The 18,380-nt window shown below is 38.6% G+C and overlaps 1 protein-coding gene across 1 annotated transcript in view; it reads left to right on the top strand.

The window, feature by feature from the left end:
- The window catches only part of xpo5 (exportin 5), a 42,269-nt gene extending 24,459 nt beyond the window's left edge, over nucleotides 1-17,810 (top strand). Inside the window, exons 19-33 of the mRNA XM_079855098.1 lie at nucleotides 109-308; nucleotides 416-515; nucleotides 2,899-3,080; nucleotides 3,225-3,325; nucleotides 5,006-5,102; nucleotides 5,228-5,364; nucleotides 6,713-6,810; nucleotides 7,260-7,306; nucleotides 8,849-8,952; nucleotides 9,042-9,101; nucleotides 11,797-11,897; nucleotides 11,988-12,095; nucleotides 12,488-12,625; nucleotides 13,744-13,908; nucleotides 17,432-17,810. Of these exons, the coding sequence (XP_079711224.1) occupies nucleotides 109-308; nucleotides 416-515; nucleotides 2,899-3,080; nucleotides 3,225-3,325; nucleotides 5,006-5,102; nucleotides 5,228-5,364; nucleotides 6,713-6,810; nucleotides 7,260-7,306; nucleotides 8,849-8,952; nucleotides 9,042-9,101; nucleotides 11,797-11,897; nucleotides 11,988-12,095; nucleotides 12,488-12,625; nucleotides 13,744-13,908; nucleotides 17,432-17,581 (1,788 nt within the window). The 3' untranslated portion in view covers nucleotides 17,582-17,810. The remainder of the gene's footprint in view (nucleotides 1-108; nucleotides 309-415; nucleotides 516-2,898; nucleotides 3,081-3,224; nucleotides 3,326-5,005; nucleotides 5,103-5,227; nucleotides 5,365-6,712; nucleotides 6,811-7,259; nucleotides 7,307-8,848; nucleotides 8,953-9,041; nucleotides 9,102-11,796; nucleotides 11,898-11,987; nucleotides 12,096-12,487; nucleotides 12,626-13,743; nucleotides 13,909-17,431) is intronic.
- The last annotated feature ends 570 nt before the right edge of the window (nucleotides 17,811-18,380 follow it).

Genomic DNA, 18,380 nt, shown 5'->3' with positions numbered 1-18,380 from the left:
ATAACGCATGTCAGTCAGTTTGATGTCAGCCTTAAGTAATATTGATATATTAGCATTCTCTTTTGATATAAACGCTAACGATAATAGATTATTTTTCATGCATTGCAGCCATGCTTCGATATGATGTATGAGCATGTGAAGAGGTTGTTCTCAAATGAGATGCTGCTGACACAGATGGAGAAGTGTGCTCTTATGGAAGCCCTGATACTGATCAGCAATCAGTTTAAAGACTATAACAAGCAGAAAGCCTTCCTGGAGGAACTCATGGCACCTGTTACTGCCCAGTGGCTGTCAGAGGAGATGAGGAGGTATGAATGGATGCTGTTACCCAGACTGGCCTTTACTGAGTTTATTAAACAGATGTTGAAATTAATGAATTAATTTGTGATCCTTCTTTTATTTCTGTGTTGTGTAGTGTGTTATGGGATCCTGCTACCTTCTTGGCATATGTTGGTGCTGATCAGGTGATCAGTGACCCTGACACAGAGGACCAGATGGGTATCAACAGGTCACGGGTAGGTGTGCCCTAGGGATGCATGATATATTGAAATAAAATCAATATTGCTTAGTGTGATTATCAGATTGTTCAGGCTTCAATTTAATGAATTAAATATATGTGTTATCAGATTCAGAGTGAAACGCATAATTTACACATGTAGTTCATGATATGTATTTTTATATCCATGCATTTATATATGTATATCCATGTATTTTTGTGTCTCAGAGCATCTTCATTTACTGTGAATGAGACGCTTTGAGCATGTAAATGAACATACAGTGCCTTCACTCTGAAACCGGCATTTATTTATTTGCCAGCAACCCGTCAAAATGAAAGCTTGAAATCACTGAGCAGATTTCTTATCACTTTTGACCAATAGGTGGCGCTGTTACTGAGTAAATGTAGTATGGTCAGTGTGAGGAGACAATGACGCACAAAAAAGTTTGGTGTCAATATGCTAAAGTGTTGCGGAGTTAAAGCCTCAGAATCAGATTGGCACCATGCCTTCAAATTTGTTGATATTATTCAAGAACGATTTGGTAAATCAAAAAGCAGCTTTTTACCAGCATGGCCTGAAGATGATCTGAGCCCGTTTCGGTGAGAATTGGACTATATATTCAGCAGCTCGGGTTGTAATGGGCAGGTCATTCCATATCACCATATCACCCTGTAGCCCAAGACTGGTTTAACACTGAAGCTAAGCAGGGTTGAGCCTGGTCAGTACCTGGATAGGAGACCTCCTGGAAAAACTAGGTTGCTACTGGAAGAGGTGTTATTGAGGCCAGCAGGGGGCGCTCACCCTGTGGTCTGTGTGGGTCCTAATGCCCCAGTATAGTGATGGGGACACTATACTGTAACAAGCACCATCCTTCAGATGAGAAGTTAAACCGAGGTCCTGACTCTCTGTGGTCAAAATCCCATGGCACTTCTTGTAAAGAGTAGGGGTGTAACCACATTGTCCTGGCCAATTTCCTCTCCATTGGCCATTGCCAATCGTGGCCTGTTAATAATCCCCATCCATTGAATTGGCTCTATCACTTTCTCTCCTCTCCACCTGTAGCTGGTAAGTGGTGAGCACACTGGCGCCGTTGTACTGTGGCTCCTGTCACATCATCCAAGTGGATGCTGCACACTGGTGGTGGTTGAGGAGAGATCTCCTGATATGATTGTACAGCACTTTGGGTGTACAGTAGAACTTATGAAAGCACTATATAAATGTCTCGTTCATTCATTTACTCCACCAGCTTGAAACTGTCAAGGTAAAGGTCTGTGAAAGTGATTTTGTGCCTCTTTGGGATGGCACCTCAAAGTGCCATTCACTTGCAGAACGCAAGCTTCTGGAGGGCACGTAGTTCTGAAGTAATGAGTTTGGGTATAGGCCAGGGGTGTAGTGTCAGTAGTGGTTCTGTAGGGAAACATCAGAAACGTCAGTTTTATAGCATGCTCCTATAGGAAGGACCTGATCCTCCTAATGTTGTGTAAGGCAAATCTGCAGGCCCAGGTAATTCTAGTAATGTGGTCTGTGAAGTTTATCTGATTGTCAATCATAACTCCAAGGTTCCTGGCTGTCCTGGATGGAGTTATGGTTGACATACTAGCTGAATGGATGTAAGTTGTGATGAAGGCTTGGGTTGGCTTGGCTGAGACTACAAGCTGCTCTGTCTTCGCAAGGTTGAGTCCTTCATCCAGCAAGAAATCTCTGTCAGGCAGGCTGAGATGTGAGCAGCTACCATAGGATCATCTGGCTGGAATGAGAGATAGAGTTGTTTCATCAGTGTAGCAGTGATTTGAAAAAAAATATGTTTCTGAATGACAGATCCTAGTGGTGACATGTAAAATGAAGAAGAGTAGTGATCCCAGCACTGAGCCCCCAACTGAACTAGATGTTACATCTTAGACACTTCAACCCTCCAGAACACCCTAAAGGACCTATCTGAGAGGTAAGACTTGAACCATTGGAGTGTGGTTCCGGAGATGCCCTTCGTCTTGAGGGTTGACAGATGGGTCTGGTGGTTAACAGTGTCAAAAGCAGCAAACAGATCCGGCAGGATGAGTATTATTTGGAAGCTACGCTTTTGCCAGTCTCAGAGTTTCAATAACTGAGAGCAGGGCAGTCTAAGTTGATTGGCTTCTTTTGAAACTAGACTGGTTGTTGTCCAGGATGTTTATCTGTGTAAGAAAGGTAGAGACTTGGTTGACCACGACTCATTCAAATGTTTTAGAAATAAATGGAACACAGGTCTTGGAGACTCCGTGAGTTGAATCATGTGAGTTGAATAATATTAGGATGAGTTTGAAAATTAGTAGTGTTGGTGTGCTTCCAGGGACAGGGTTGGGAAACACTGGTCTAATAGATGTGAATATGAGTGGCTTTGATTGGCTTGTGTCTTTTATGGCAGATTAGTTTTTGTGTGTACACCATACTTGGAGTTGTGAAGCGTGCTCGGTGGCCTGCTGATCCTGAGGAGGCAAAAGCAGGCGGCTTTGTGATCAGCACTACCTCTGATGGGACCCCCATCTACAGAAACCCTTGTGCAGAGCCGGTGCAGGCCCTTCTGCCCAACCTTTTGGCCCTCATCAGGTACATTAGGTCATTTCTAGAAATGTTGCTTCCAAAATAAGACATTAGATAATGTGAAAATAATCATGTTAGCTTGTGTATATGTACTGTTTTTCTGCTATTGTAACAGTGCTTGAAGTAGTTTCATGTTCTTCATCCTTTCAGGACCCACAACAGCTTGTTCTTGCCAGAGAACGTCAACCGGCTTAGCAAGACCTTTACTAGAGTCTATGATATTATGGATATGGAGAAGAATTCCGTTTTAGGTAGGTTTCTAATTTGTCCTGTCCTGATACAAACACTATAATTCAGGTTTTGCTGTTACCGGTTAGGTCAAGTCACATTTATATTACACCTTATATTGCAGCTTCACAGTAATAAACAGGAAAAGAACAGTTACTGTTGCAGATTTCATCAATTATAAAACAAGTTCAATTCAGCTGTAAAGCAGCTCTACAGAAGACAAGTTAGTTATTCAGCTCAAGTCAGTTCAGTGTTAATTCAGTTCAGTAAAAGTGTTAGTGCTGCAAAGTTAAAGGGATCGTTCACCCAAAAATGAAAATTCTGTCATTAATTACTCAACCTCATGTTATTCCAAACCCATAAGACTTTTGTTAATCTTCGGAACACAAATAAAGATCTTTTTGATGAATCTGAAAAATTGACACATTGACTCTTCAAAAAGTTCATAAAAAATAATTAAAACTGATTCATATGAATTGAGCAGTTTAGTCCAAATTTTCAGAAGAGACACAATCACTTCATATGTTGAACAGATTTGAATTTAGGCTTTTATTCACATATAAACTCATACATCAGTTGTGGTAAATGGAAGCTCTAGCATGTTCGCTTGATGTGCGAGAACCAGTGAGGTTCATTCTTGTGTTACGCACTTTTGAGCTTCCGCAAGAACCAATGAGGTTTATTCTCGTGTGTCAAGCAGGTTCGGTTGATTTCACTGAAATGAAATTCTGTGAATTTCACTTCAGAAATTCAATTGTGAATTTAATTATGATTAAATTATAATCAAATTACAATGATTTCATTATATAATTTCACTATATGAAATATATATTTCATATATATGAAAAGTGAAATCATATATACTGTATTCATATATATATTTCACTTATATATTTCATATATGAAATATTCATGATTTATTTTTATGATTTAAAATAAATTATGATTTTTATGACTTCATCTTAAATTTATGATTTCACTTTCCTAACTTTAGTTGGTGTGTAATGTTGCTGTTTGAGCATAAACAACATTTGCAAAGTTACAACGCTCAAAGTTCAAAGCAAAGGAAGATATTTGCTTTTAAAGAAATAGTTTTTAAAGGACTACAACAAACGGCTGGTAGGGACTATTCCTCCTGGGTTAGTGACATCACCTAACCCAAAAATCTACATAAACCCCGCCCCGGGAACATGCAACACGGGGGTGAGTCAGTCCATGAGAAGAGGAAGAGTTGTTGTAGTACAGCACGTTTGGGAGTGTGCTCAAGCTGTCGCATTTGTCTTTTCACATGCAATACAATATGTAACACAAATGCAATAGCATGTCACTCTGTGGGCATCTTACAACAGTTCCCACACAAGCGATTTATAGATAATCATGACAGAATATGCTAATCAAAGACTTGAAGATAGTTAACTCCACATCAGCAACATAAATTCATCAACTAACCATTCAGAAATGTCCTGTTGCATTCTACATGTTGTCACGTCGTCTTGAGTCTCTTCATCATTGTCCGACTCCAGTTTAAACATAAAAGGCAGAACAGTATCATTATTCAGTTATTATGGAATATTATTATTCAGATTTTGTTCTCATCTACTAGTGTCAGTGCAGTTGAATTGATGGCATTACTGAATATTAATTGTCTTTTAAACACCAAACCCTGGTTATGTTAAAGAAATTACTCTTCTTGTTTCCTACAGGAATTCCTCAACAAGTTTTAGATTCCTACGACACTCCAGTGTACAGAAACATTGATGAGCGCATGCAAGGCTTCTTCTGCTCACTCTACGAAAACTGGTTGGAACAAAGTTCATTGATTCATTTTTTTTTTTTTTTGTTTGTTTAATATAAAAAAAATCTTCTCCAATGGTGTAATCTCACTTTTCTGGTCCTGTTTATTTTTTCTGTTTTTCTTTTTAAAGTTACCAACTGCTTGGGAATGTTGGTCCCTGCTTGCAACAAGACTTTTATGCAATAGAAGGCTTGGCAGAGCAGATTGTTGGTTCCGCCTTCATCCATCTAGACAGTGTTCCAGACCACAGGCTCCGTCCCCTAGTCCATATCCTTTGTATCATATTAATGTTTTTTTTTTTTTTTTTGCTATTAGTTATATATATTTCTACTAAAAAGTAGAGCTGCAGGGTTAATTAGTAAAAGATTGCGATCAAGATTCAAACACCCAAAAAATCTCATTCCTAACTGAAAGCGATTCGGCTCTATGTCTATCAAACCTTGTATAATCACAGCGAACAACAGATCTGCGTTGGCGGTGCCGCTGAACCAGAGTGAAAACAGTTGTCATGTATAGATATGAAAGTCTTTTCAACCACACAGTATAATTTTTCTGTGTTACAATAATCACAGAAGTACTGGGATAAAAGCTTATAGTTTGGATATGAACACTGATGTTTACTGTAGCCATCAAAATAGAGTAAATCACATTTTGAAAGTAATTGGCACTTCAAATGAAGATTGTATCATTTAAAAATGTATTTGTCTTTGAATCATTCATTCAAGAGATTCATTCAAAAATGGCAATTTATCCAGTAATGAAACAAGTTGAGTCTTTATGAGCGAGTCATTGAATCATTCATACTGATTTCGAAATTTGTCGGGAAAGGTCAGCAAGCTGGTATTCGAACCCGGGTCGCCCGAAGCTCAACATCGCTACATGTCAGTGTGCTGCCCACGAGGCTATCGGCGCTGACATTCAAACAGATTTTTTTAAAGTTATTCATTTAAATAAATTAAACCTAAAAAAAAAAAAAATAGACCACAGCAATTAACATTTTGTCAGAACCTCTAGTAAATTACATGTTATTTTGTTTAATTGTCTGATCAGCATTGTGGGAGAATCGCAATTTCTATTTCAAACAAAACAAATTGTGATTCTCAATTTATCCAGAATCGTGCAGCTCTATTAAAAATTCAGTAACATCTGCCGGTAACACTTAATAATAATGGTACCTAAATAATCATCTTAATAACTAAATTAATATATCACAATGAGCTTATGATCAAGAATGAATAAAGAACTAACCTTAACTACTGATTAGAGTCATTTTGATTCATACCTGAATAACGACCACCGTAACTACATGTTAGTACATGTTTAATAGTTAATGCACTAACTAACATCTAGGTATAAACTAAATCAAACATGCTCTATAAGAAAGAATGAGAAGTATTTGACGAATTAAACATGCATAGTTGCATATTATTGTCATGATTTAAACTCTTACCATTTGCAGCTTCATCATAAACATCACTGGATGGCACGGGATTAGTTCGCCATTATTTACACGGATCCTTTTTATCAAATGTAGATGATGCTAATTGTCATTGACTCATGAATGGAGTTCTGTAGGGTACAGTTTGTTTTTGTTGTTTTCCTTAATGTCTTTCACGTCTCTTCATGAAGCAGCTGGTCATGTCCTGTCCTCGTGAGTACTATGACAGCCTCCTCTGTCCTTTGCTGGGTCCATTATTTGCCTATCTACAGCAGGTAAACTTCACATCACACCCAATAAATGCCTCATTTAAATACTGATATTCTATGCCGCCTCTGCTGTGCAAAGATGTTTTGTTGATACTGATTTCATTTGATTGGTAATAACCCTATGTCTCTTTATTTATTAATTAAAAGTGAATTTATGTATACTTCTAATAAGGTTCAGAACAATTGCCTTTATAATGGTATAAAGGTGCTCCTGGAGAGAATTTAAGGGAGCAGAATCGTCCCTTAATAGAAAAGTTCATAATCCCATAAAATATTGAGATATCATTCTGTTTTCAATATTGCACAACCCTACTATGAAGTTTGAAGGTTGCACAGACACTTCACTGTTGTTTTATATCATTCAGTAATTTTGGGTATAGTGAAGCAACCAATATTGCTTGTAGCACAGGATTTGCCTAATGCTATCTCCTATTTATTTATTTCATTGAAAACAGAGACTGAGCTTTCGGTGGCAGATCGTCAACCAAAGGACCAGTCTGAGGTAAGATATTTTAGTGTTGGATAATGCAAAATTTTTGTGTGCAGTTCTGGCCATCGGTTCTTTTAACACCACTTTCTTCTCACACTTTTCGTGTGATACCCTTGCCTCGGGTGTGTGTAGTTTAGATTGAAAGAGAGGAGCTGCAGTTGCATAAGACTGACACAAGTTTTTATTCTCCGGATGACCTGACTGAAGCTCCATTAACACCACCAGTGACTTTGTAGCTGCATGTTGCTTGTCTCCGTACTTCAAGTCACTTGTGGCTGTTTGTTGTGCCGTCGCTTTAAAGTTTGTTTTTCATTGCTTTTGACCCATGTAACCTTCTAAAAACTGCAGTCTTCACTGCATAAATTATAAATTAAATATAAATTAATACTTTTTAAAACTACAAAAGTTATTCAGTCAAGAGCAGTGAGTGATTTTTCTTTTTCAGTTGTTCTTTGTATTGTCCTTAATGACAGACAGCAGCAGGTTTATTAAGCTGATGTCACTTTAAGCCCTGCCGCACATGCCGCGGATCTGACGCACATCCAATTTTCTCACAACTCTCTGTTCATTTAAGACTTTATTTAACTCATTTAAGACTGTGCTTGCGTGGATACTGGACAAAATGGGCATTTTGGCATACATTTTTTTTTTTGTCCATTCAAGCGCTGTCTGAAGGGGCACAAGTCGTGTGTGTCACACAGACAGGAGATTCACAGGTGCCCGCCAGTACACCACTGCGTTCTCTTTTGTGTCTTATCTTCGCTTGAATGGGTTAAAAGCATCTGCATGAATAGGAGTGTGGTCATATATTGTAACACTAGACAAAGGATGATGGGAAAAACAGATGCTGCATTAATTGTTAAATATTTTTTAACGCTTTAGACTGATATTTCTAATGCGTTCGTTTTGACAGCCCTAGTCAAAATACAGTGCCAAAAGGTTCCAAAACATCATGAAAATTTGACATATTCACTTTTCTTGACTGTTAAAATGTTCATTTTGCACGTTTCAAAATCCAATCAACAACAGAGGCACAGAAGCAAGTTTTTTTGAAACCCTTGTTTTTTCTTTCGGTAATCTGTTTCACACGGATGTGTGTCACAATACAGAAGATCTGTCACTACTTCTGTTTCATTGTGACTAAATAGTAGAATAGTATGTTTGCGTTGTCAAGCCAACATAATAATAATGTTTAAATGCAACATCAGTATGTTAGCTTTCCTAAGCCAACATAATATGTTTAAATACAGCATTAGTATGTTTTTTTTTTATCTCAAGCCAGCTTTGGTTACAGAAGTACAATCCAAAATTCACTGCAGTTAGACCTTCAAAGATTAAACTGGTCATGCATCATGCATCTGTTCAGTCAATATAATACGTTTTATTTAAATGTATTATGTTGGCTTAAGAAAGCTTTCTTGAGCCAACATAATACATTTAAATAAAACGTATTATATTGGCGTGAGAATGGAAACGTAAGTTTAAATAGAATATCTGTGTGTTGGCTTTGTCAAGTCAACATGATTATTAATAGTGTTGTTATTCATGTTTTAGTGCTCAGGAGGAGGAGGAGGCCTATGAGGAGAACCATGTGACTCAGGAAATGGTGGAGGAGCAGCTGTTACGGTTGGTCACGCGAGAGGTCATTGACCTTCTAAGTGAGTTTCCCTTATGCATGTGAAGCCTTTCAAGTTTGCTTCACTTTTTATACAAAATAATAACAAACACTTTGTAAATGTGTTTTCAGGTGTGACTTGCATTACAAGAAAATGTCCAGAGTTATCTGCAAACAAAGAGGACGCAGATGGTGAGTTAATGATCACATTCTCCCTGTATCTTGTGGTGGAAATTCAACAATTAAATTAAAGTCTGACCACTCATTGGTAAAAAAATAATAAAATGTATTTGTCTGAAATCACGATCCAGGGTAGTCGCTCTTACAACCAAAACACATCTCAGAGAGCTACAAAATGAGCTCTAAGCAAAACGAAGTAGCCTATTTATTCAGTAATTTGGTACTATAATGTGCTACAGAGTGAACAACACTGTGCATCACGTTGATGGTGGCTTCTGCTGCCTTTAGGAGACATCTGATTGTGAGCATTTGATTTTCAACTCGGATTACTGCACACTCACTCACGCTTATGTGTGTTTTGGAACTAATAATGTCTGCAACACAAGCGTAGGTTACTTTACTTTCTGAACACGTATGGACCAGAGTGTGAGTTGCTTTCATGTGCATCGTGCCACAGTTCCAGTGCAACCGACTCCAGCTCGGCTCGGCTCGGCTCGCTTTTCGCTCCGTTTTCCATTGCAGATAGTACCTCCACAATAGAACCTGGTCGTCATAGCGACGCCACAGGAAACTGCCGTGACTTAATCTTCTACGCGACACACACCCGCTACCCACACACACAGGACAATGGAGGAAATCGCGTCTGGCGCGTGCAATGACGACGCAGTGGATAGTGACGATTCTCTCTGACCAATCAGCAGTCTGCCGTGTTTTCACGTCACATTTTAGTATCGCCTCAGCTCGCTCAGAACCTCGGCGGAGGTGATACGAAAAAAAAGTATCTGGAAGCAGGTACAGGTACAACTTTTACACAGTGGAAAACCAAGCAAAGGTGAGTCGAGTTGAGGCGAGCTGGTACTGTGTAGTGGAAAAGCGCCATTAGATCGCCTCCTTCGGCTCCCTAGTCCACATGACAGCGGTCACATTACCATTTTTTTGTTTTTTTTCATATGAACCATGCACTGTTTCAGACTTAACTAGTAGTTTAAAAGCCTACTGATTACTGTGATGTGTTGGAAATTCATAAGCGAAGACCAGGAGACTTGGATGCATCTTAAACAGGATTCTTTATTGAGAATGTGCTGTTTCGTAGCTGCAGTCATCAAGGCCAACTAAGGCAGTGATACATTGTAGTTTAAATAGATTTTAGGGGGCAGTGCTTAGAAATGGATCCAGGTATAGGGATCTCCCAGTCACGTGACCCCTAGCCGTGTGTCAGCCATTTTGACGGTATACATCCGTCAGCTACTCACATTGGCTGTCTATGGACTGTCTAATGGCAATAGATCTATTATTAGGGGTGGGTAATATATTAGGGAGTATATTATTATACTAATAATATAATTATTAGTATAATTGTTTTATAATTAGCCTAAATATTGCAATACTTTGCGCTACAGTATTGATATAATTGCGTGCGCAAAATATCTCGATACTGAACAGAATCGAGTTTTCCTCCACCACTATTATTAGCTTCAGCTAACTCTTCACGTCATGTCATCGCACTTATTAGCATCACACAAATATATATCAAGTATACAAGAGGAAGATAGGAATCATAGATCCATATGAAGCACCGCAAGTTCTTTTTACAGGCATTTAATGTGTAGAAAAACTTCCTGACATTGAGTTCGGTGACATTTACAGCTGACGTTACCTTATTCACTTCCCATCACGCTACACCAGAGCTTCATTAAAAGCATACAAAAGCAGGCTATCGGTTGTCATGGACATGTTACAAAAACTGAATAGACGTAAAAAGTCAAGTAACCTTGTCTAATTTCATCTCAACTTTATTGTATATTTTACATGCACTTTTATTATTTGTTACATTTTTCTTCTTGTACCTTATATCACAAACAGTTGGAAGCCAAGCACCACCATCAGCGTTTTGCCTGTATATTGCCGCCAACACTTGTTTCTCCGTTTTGTTTCTTTCGGGATACGGTATAAAGATAGGCCTATTCCTTTAGTATGATCACGTATCTGATCGCATCCAACTGCACAGCATCGCTCGGGCATGATAGAATATCGCGACGAGCTGCAGGATCAATGTAGTTTATACCAGAGCCCGTCTCTGTTTATACTGTCTATGAGTATCACCGGCGGTTTAGCATTTTCTATTCCGTCAAAATGGCTGCTCCAAATGGCGTGACGTCACGCGGGATGTCCCTATAGGAACTTGCCCCAGACTCTAGAGCAGTGTTCTTCAACCCTGCTCCTGAAGGACCCCCAACACTGCACGTTTTCTTTGTCTCCCTAATCAAACACACCTGATTCAACTCATAAGATCGTTAACCCATGTGATGATGAGCTGATGAATTGAATCAGGTGTGTTTGATTAGGGAGACAACGAAAACGTGCAGTGTTGGGGGTCCTTCAGGAGCAGGGTTGAAGAACACTGCTCTAGAGTATAACCAGTCCTAATTCAATCAGCATAACTATTCAACGAATTCGACAGGGGCTCCAAGAGCCATTAAAGACAAAAGGTGAAAGTTTCATTAATCTGGCTCATTTGACTTGCAATAAAGCGAAGAGGAACTGGCAGAAACATCTTGCTAAAATCATTCCTTAACAGAATCATTCATCTGATGTCATCATCTTCACCTTAAATGCTAAATACAATGTTCTTCACCTTAGTTTTTCATGTGATGTTGTCAAGACATAGGATCAGCGGATCTTAAAAAGACTTTAATCTTCTGTTCAGGAGACGAGGAGATGGTGTCGATGGATTCCTCACAGGGGATTCAAATGAATACACCTACAGATGAGCTCTCAGAATTGGGCAAGTGCCTTCTCCGAAGTGAGGTAACTAAACATTTATTTGTGGGCTCCATCTGTTGACTTCTAGAGCTGACCTCTGAGATTAGAGTCATTTTTTTCTCCCCTTCTTTTCAGGATATTTATATGAACCTCCTGACTATATGTTTTAACTCCCTTTCCTGGAAGGACACTGTAAATTGTCAACGGACTGCTGGTTTGCTCTGCTGGACTTTGCTAAAACAGGTGCTGATTTTTCCTGTCTGTCTCTGTAAGGGATAGTTCATCCAAAAGTGAAAATTCTGTTATCATTTACTCACCCTCAAGTTGTTCCAAACCTGTATACATTTCTTTCTTCTGAAGATATTTTGAAGAATATGGGTAACCAAGTTTGGTGACACACATTCTTCAAAATATTTGTGTTCAGCATTCATACAGTTTTGGAACAAGGATGACAGAATTTTCATTTTTGGGTCAACTATCCCTTTAAAAACATTCATAATTCATCACAATATTTCTACAGTATCAGTCTGCAAATGAGGTTAGAATTGAATTCTAAAGATGCCAGCTATTTTAAATTTGAATCCTTTGCCTTATGAAAATACTATGTGTGTGTATGTGAATGAATTCTTGTGCAGGTGCTTGGTGGTAACCTGCTTCCGGAGGCTGTGACGTGGCTCTTCGCCAGTGTACTGAAGGGTCTGCAGATGCATGGGCAACACGAAGGCTGCAACGTTGCACTAACTCAGCTGGCCTTGCTCATCTACGAGGCTCTAGTGAGTCATTTCAGCTCAGCTATCATAGCTTGCATGTTTCTCAGTATGGGAAGCACATGTGTACATGTATTAATGCTGCACCACTGTAAAAAGTATACCTTTTTGCAAATGTTACCCAAAGCAGCTAACCTGCTGGAGATCAGTTGCATTCATCCACTGACTCGTACAGACTAGGAGTTGAATGACTTCATATTTTTTTAAGTTGGCATTTATGAGATTAAAGTTGAGTAGTCGCTGATGACGTCATTAATGAACAAATAAGCCTTGCGCTGAGACTCGAATGCGGGTTGCCTTGTGCACAGCTATGGCGTCTGACACAGTGCTGCCCACAAGGCTATTGCTCCTACACAACAGTTTATTTTTATCAGTTCTTTTGTCTTTGGGTCGTTATATTTCTCTTAGATTTCTGCTCGTTCTAAAACATATTATAGATAAAGTAGCACAGTAAATACATTACAGTACAAAACATTTCTGAGCTGCTGAATGTTTCTGTGTGCGCGATCTGTGTGTAATGTGTGGGCTACTGTCTGTATGTGTGCGCGTCACAATGCAGCAGTGCATTAGTTTAGAATGGTGATTAACTTGTGTGTACAATAAGCTGTTTAAAATGTGCATTCACCAATTTTGAGCATCCAGATGGTATAACCAAACATATCTTAAAAAAAAGTAAACATTACTTGTAATGTGAACAAATAGATACATTTGTATGATGATACATTTGTATGATGATGCTGTATTGAAGCGTCCATTGTAGCACATCTCAATCTCAATGTCCCATTCAAAAACAATAGTTTTTTTGTGAAGTATCATTCAAGCCTTAATTGTGTACACTCACATCCCCCTTTATCTCTCCATGTTAAAATGATGCTTCAACTCTCAGTGACACTCTCTATAACTATTATCAGTTTAATTTTCATAAAAGTCAGTGACGATCATGCTGATCCACGTAGATGGCATTGCAGCGTCTAACACCACTGTTTTATTGGTACTTCAAGTACACAAAGAACAGCGATGTTAACACTGAAGTACTACTGAATGCACCTTTAAATGACCATAGTAGTGACTGAATGCATCGGTAAGAAAATATAATTAATTTTCTTTCTGATATTTCTCTACAGAGGCCTCGATACGCTGAGCTGCGTCTTATCATGAATCAGATCCCTGATATCCAAGTTGATGCCCTGGAGCAGTTTGATCAGAAGGCCATCCAACCCGCTGTATCAAAGGCAGGAGAGAAGAAAAAGAAAGAGCAGTTTAAACGGCTCATTGCAGGCACTGTTGGGGTATGGATACTTTTAACATTTTTAAAAAATACATGCTCAATGTTAGAAAAAAATCATGGAATACACTTGTTTGATCACAAAGAATTTGATTTCAAGATGAATTCAAGTGATATATAATCTCTTGCCACTTTCATTATGGCTATTGCAGAAATGCTCAATTATATTCAAACTTAAATTAAACTAAGCACATAATTAATACCCGAGATTATCATTAGCCGCGTTTCCACTGTCGGGCCAGTGCGAGCCAGGGCTTTAATCGGGCCGTGCCGGGCTAATAGCCTCGGGCTAAAAGCACTAGGCCTGCGTTTCCACTGTCGGGCCAGAAGCTCCACAGCGCTTCATTAAAACACGCCCGTAACACGCCTCTCTGGAACAACGTCACACTAACCCATCATTTCACCAACAAATGGAAGTTTTATCAGAAAACTAATCAGAAATCACTGGAAACAGCGTTGAAAACAAACATGATAAAAGCGGCCGTTTGCTGGCATTTTTGTTGTTTACTTGAATATTTAAAACCCAAGCATCGATGTTTTACCTCAGGTTTACAATAAAAAGTGATACATTGATCATAATGAATTAATTTATGTCAAAACTGCACATTAGTCACTCAGAAATAAATTACCGTTAGATATATTTCACAAAAGAAAGAGGACACGCTTACTTCTTCAGTCGCGTCTGTTTCTGTTTATTTGGTAGTTACAGGACATAATACCGGTACATCACATTTAGAAAGAATGATAATTTCTACAAATATATGGCACCAAAAATACGACCTGAGGAGCTTTAGCACTCTCTCGACTCCCATACAGATATTTTCAGTCAGAGAAACAGAGGAAGCTCCCGAAAAAAAAAAGTTGCTTTATTTTATGATAGTCCGGTATAAAGAGACGAGACGTAATTTAGGCTACTGACAGATAAAATAAAAACATGATAGCCTTTATGATTGGTCTGATTTCTTCAAGCGTTCACTGTTTTTTTACTATGCGTATCTTCAAGCGTTTACTATGTTTACTATGGTAATGTTAGCGCACATAGTCTTTTGCATCACAAACAGAAGGCATTCAAACATGAACGCGAGTTAAATTATTTTAAAAGTCTTTAATGCTGACAGAATCATCCGTCGCTGCCGTCTCCAGACTCAGGTAAACTCCGCCTCTGTTCGTAACCACTCCTCTAGCCCGAGCTGGCCCGCTTTGGCCCAAGGTATTCGACGGGCCAGAAATCCTGGCCGTTGGCCCTGAGCAAGCCCCGATCAAGCCCCGGAAGTGACAGTGGAAACGCGACTGGCCCTGGCACGCACTAGCACGGCCCGGCCCTGGCCCGACAGTGGAAACGCGGCTATTGTCATTGGAAATACTGTCTGAATGTTCTTCTTCCCGGCCAAAACATCACAGAAATAGAAGAATTGAATCCCCTGTCATGGGAGTGGACGATCTTCACAAAATTTCATATCATGATCTTATAACAGACAATCACGATCTGATTCTCGATCTTACCAATTATGAGGTGTACTATGGAGAATATCCAGACTGCAACAACCCTATGGACTTACACATTTGCACAATTCAAAACACAGTATTGCATTAAACAATCAGTTGTCAAAATAGTTATTAAACTAGTGGTCGACCGATAAAGGTGGCTGATGGCCGATATAAAAATGAATTAAAAAAGAAATCTTTAAATTAAACACTTACTTTAGATTGACTTCTTGATTCTGGAATCATATTACAGTATTTTTCACAAGTAAAAAAATTGTTTGAAAAATATGAATATAAAGGACGTAAACACTGTAATCAACAGGGCACTCAGTAATCTAAGTTTGTGTGCACTGGGAATTATATTTTTTCTAATAAAAACAAGGTAACACAAATTTTACATACAGCACAGTGAAAATGACAAGAATATGACATAGCGACTAAATATACACTATATTGCCAAAGGTTTTGGGACGTCTGCCTTTACATGCACATGAACTTTAATGACATCCCATTCCTGATCCTTAGGATTTAATATAGAATTGGCCCTATATTAAACCTTTCCACAAGTTTTAGGAGTGTGTTTATGGGATTTTTTTTTACCAGTCTTCTAGAAAACGCATTTGTGAGGTCAGGCACTGATGTTGGACGTGAAGACTGGCTTGCAGTCTCCACTCTAATTCATCCCAAAGGTGTTCTATCGGGTTGAGGTCAGGACTCTGTGCAGTCCTTTTAAGTTCCTCCTCGTCAAACTACATCTATGTCTTTATGGACCTTACCTTGTGCAGTCATGTTGGAACTGGAAGCGGCCATCCCCAGGCTGTTCCCACAAAGTTGGGAGCATGATATTGTGCAAAATGTCTTGGTATGCTGAAGCATTAAGAGTTCCTTTCACTGGAAGTAAGGGGTCAAGCCCAAACCCTGAAAAACAACCCCACACCATTATCCCCCCTCCACCAAATTTACTCTTGGCACAATGCAGTCAGTCAAGTACCGTTCTCCTGGCAACTGCCAAACACAGACTCGCCCATCCAATTGCCAGACGGAGAAGAATTATTCGTCACTCCAGAGAACACTTCTCCACTGCTCTAGAGTCCAGTGACGGTGTGCTTTACACCACTGTATCCACCGCTTTGCATTGCACTTGGTGATCAGAAGTGGTTGAAAGTGATGAAAAGAGATGGATTAAAACATTGGGTGTAAACGGGAATGTGTCTCCCTCATCTACTTGTGATCCATTCGACCAAAATGCATCTTAATACCAGGTGTAAACAGGGCCAATGTGATCCAAAACAACATGAGGGTGGGAGTGGGCTGCTTTTACTTGGGCCTTTATGCAATCACCCAGAACACCCTAGCAACAATACAGCAATAAGCTAAAAACCCATAAAGTGCAACATTCCAGGTTCCAAAAGTAAAAACTCAATTCCTTTTCTCTGTAGGGAAATTGATTAACAATATCTTATCTAGAGACCCATCTGTTGTGAGCTCCAAAGGTTCTTAATCAATGGTTTTTGAATCCATTCAGTTTGCATCATTTCCACTAATAATTGTGTTTTACAGTGGAATTCATTGTGAAAAACTACATTACCCATGATGCTGTACTCAAAATTCCACAAATCAGAGTTGCAGAGAGCAAATCATGCCAAAAGAGCTCTGCGGAAAACGCCCACTCCCATGAAGCACCGCCAATCACATAATGGAAGTCGATCTCCCTACGCTCTCAAAATAATTAAATATTTTTTTTAAATCCCTATGGGAAAAATGAAAGGATCAGGTGATCATCCACTTGAACTCTGATGATATTAACCTGTATCGCTCAGCTCTAATCATTCATACAGTTCAACTCGCTAATAAAATAAATACAAAATATGAACACTTTTTTTATATTACAAAATTGGTCTTAAATTTGCATAGAAATGTTCCTGGTCTGCTGCAATGATAATAATATCTTAATTTAATCAAATGAAATTGCATATAATAAATCATTGTCAATCAAATGTCAACATTTTAATCAATTGGTCCATTTGTTTGTGTGCTGATAGAAACCCCTAGGACAGCAGTTCAAGAAGGAAGTACACATCCGAAACCTTCCATCTCTGTTTAAGAAGCCAAAGCCTACGAAAGATATCCTGGAGAACACTGATTCTGCAGGTCTGATCGCTCTGTTCTCTCCTGACCATGACCATTGCTGAGGGAACCACAGCTTTACAACACCCTCACTTCATGGAGCCTCTTGAGTGTAGTACAGTATCCAGTCTGAAAGGCCTTTTTAAGGCAATGCTGGTTTATTGAAATGAGGAAAGACAACAAGAACATTTGTTTCATTTAATTTGGGTGTACATTGTTTCTTTTGTATGGATCTATGTAATGGATCTGTATAATTGTTATTTAAAGAAAATTCAAATCTTGCTGTTGGAGCACCTCATAAAAAAAAAAAAAGTCTTGTTAATTATACAGTACCATATCTGTTCCGGGGATCTTATGTGCAAAACCAGCATCCAGCACTACATTCCAATAGGAGACAATGAGCTATTTTTAAATTAAATTACAAAATCAACACTAATTGGCATTTGACATGTCTGTGTACAGATTATGTAAAAAGTGTTGTGATTTATACTCTGCAGTTTTTAATAAATGTATACCTGGACAGTTTTCAGTGATTGTATAGACTCTTTCCTCAGTTGTTAAATATTTTATGCAGACTTCACATTTCACAATTGTGACAAGCTTGTTTATGAACATGTCGGTGCATCTGAGCATTTTAGTTTGCACAGCATAATAGATGGATAAAGACATTTTCCTCACATAGAATCCATGTAAAAAGGTAAATAATTAAATTGTATTTAAATTATAAATTAAAATTTAATTATTTTAACTTAATAAGGTTAGAATAAATTGCCCTTATCATTTTGTCATATTCTTAAATTAAATTAATAAATGTAGTTTATTGATAATAGATTGTAAGGATGACCCATTGGCCCAACGTCTGAA

Source organism: Squalius cephalus (assembly GCF_949319135.1).
Source record: "Squalius cephalus genome assembly, chromosome: 21".
In the NCBI taxonomy this organism is placed as follows: Eukaryota; Metazoa; Chordata; class Actinopteri; order Cypriniformes; family Leuciscidae; genus Squalius; species Squalius cephalus.
Note: the sequence above shows the minus strand (reverse complement) of the source record. Positions and strands in the feature narration are given on the sequence as shown.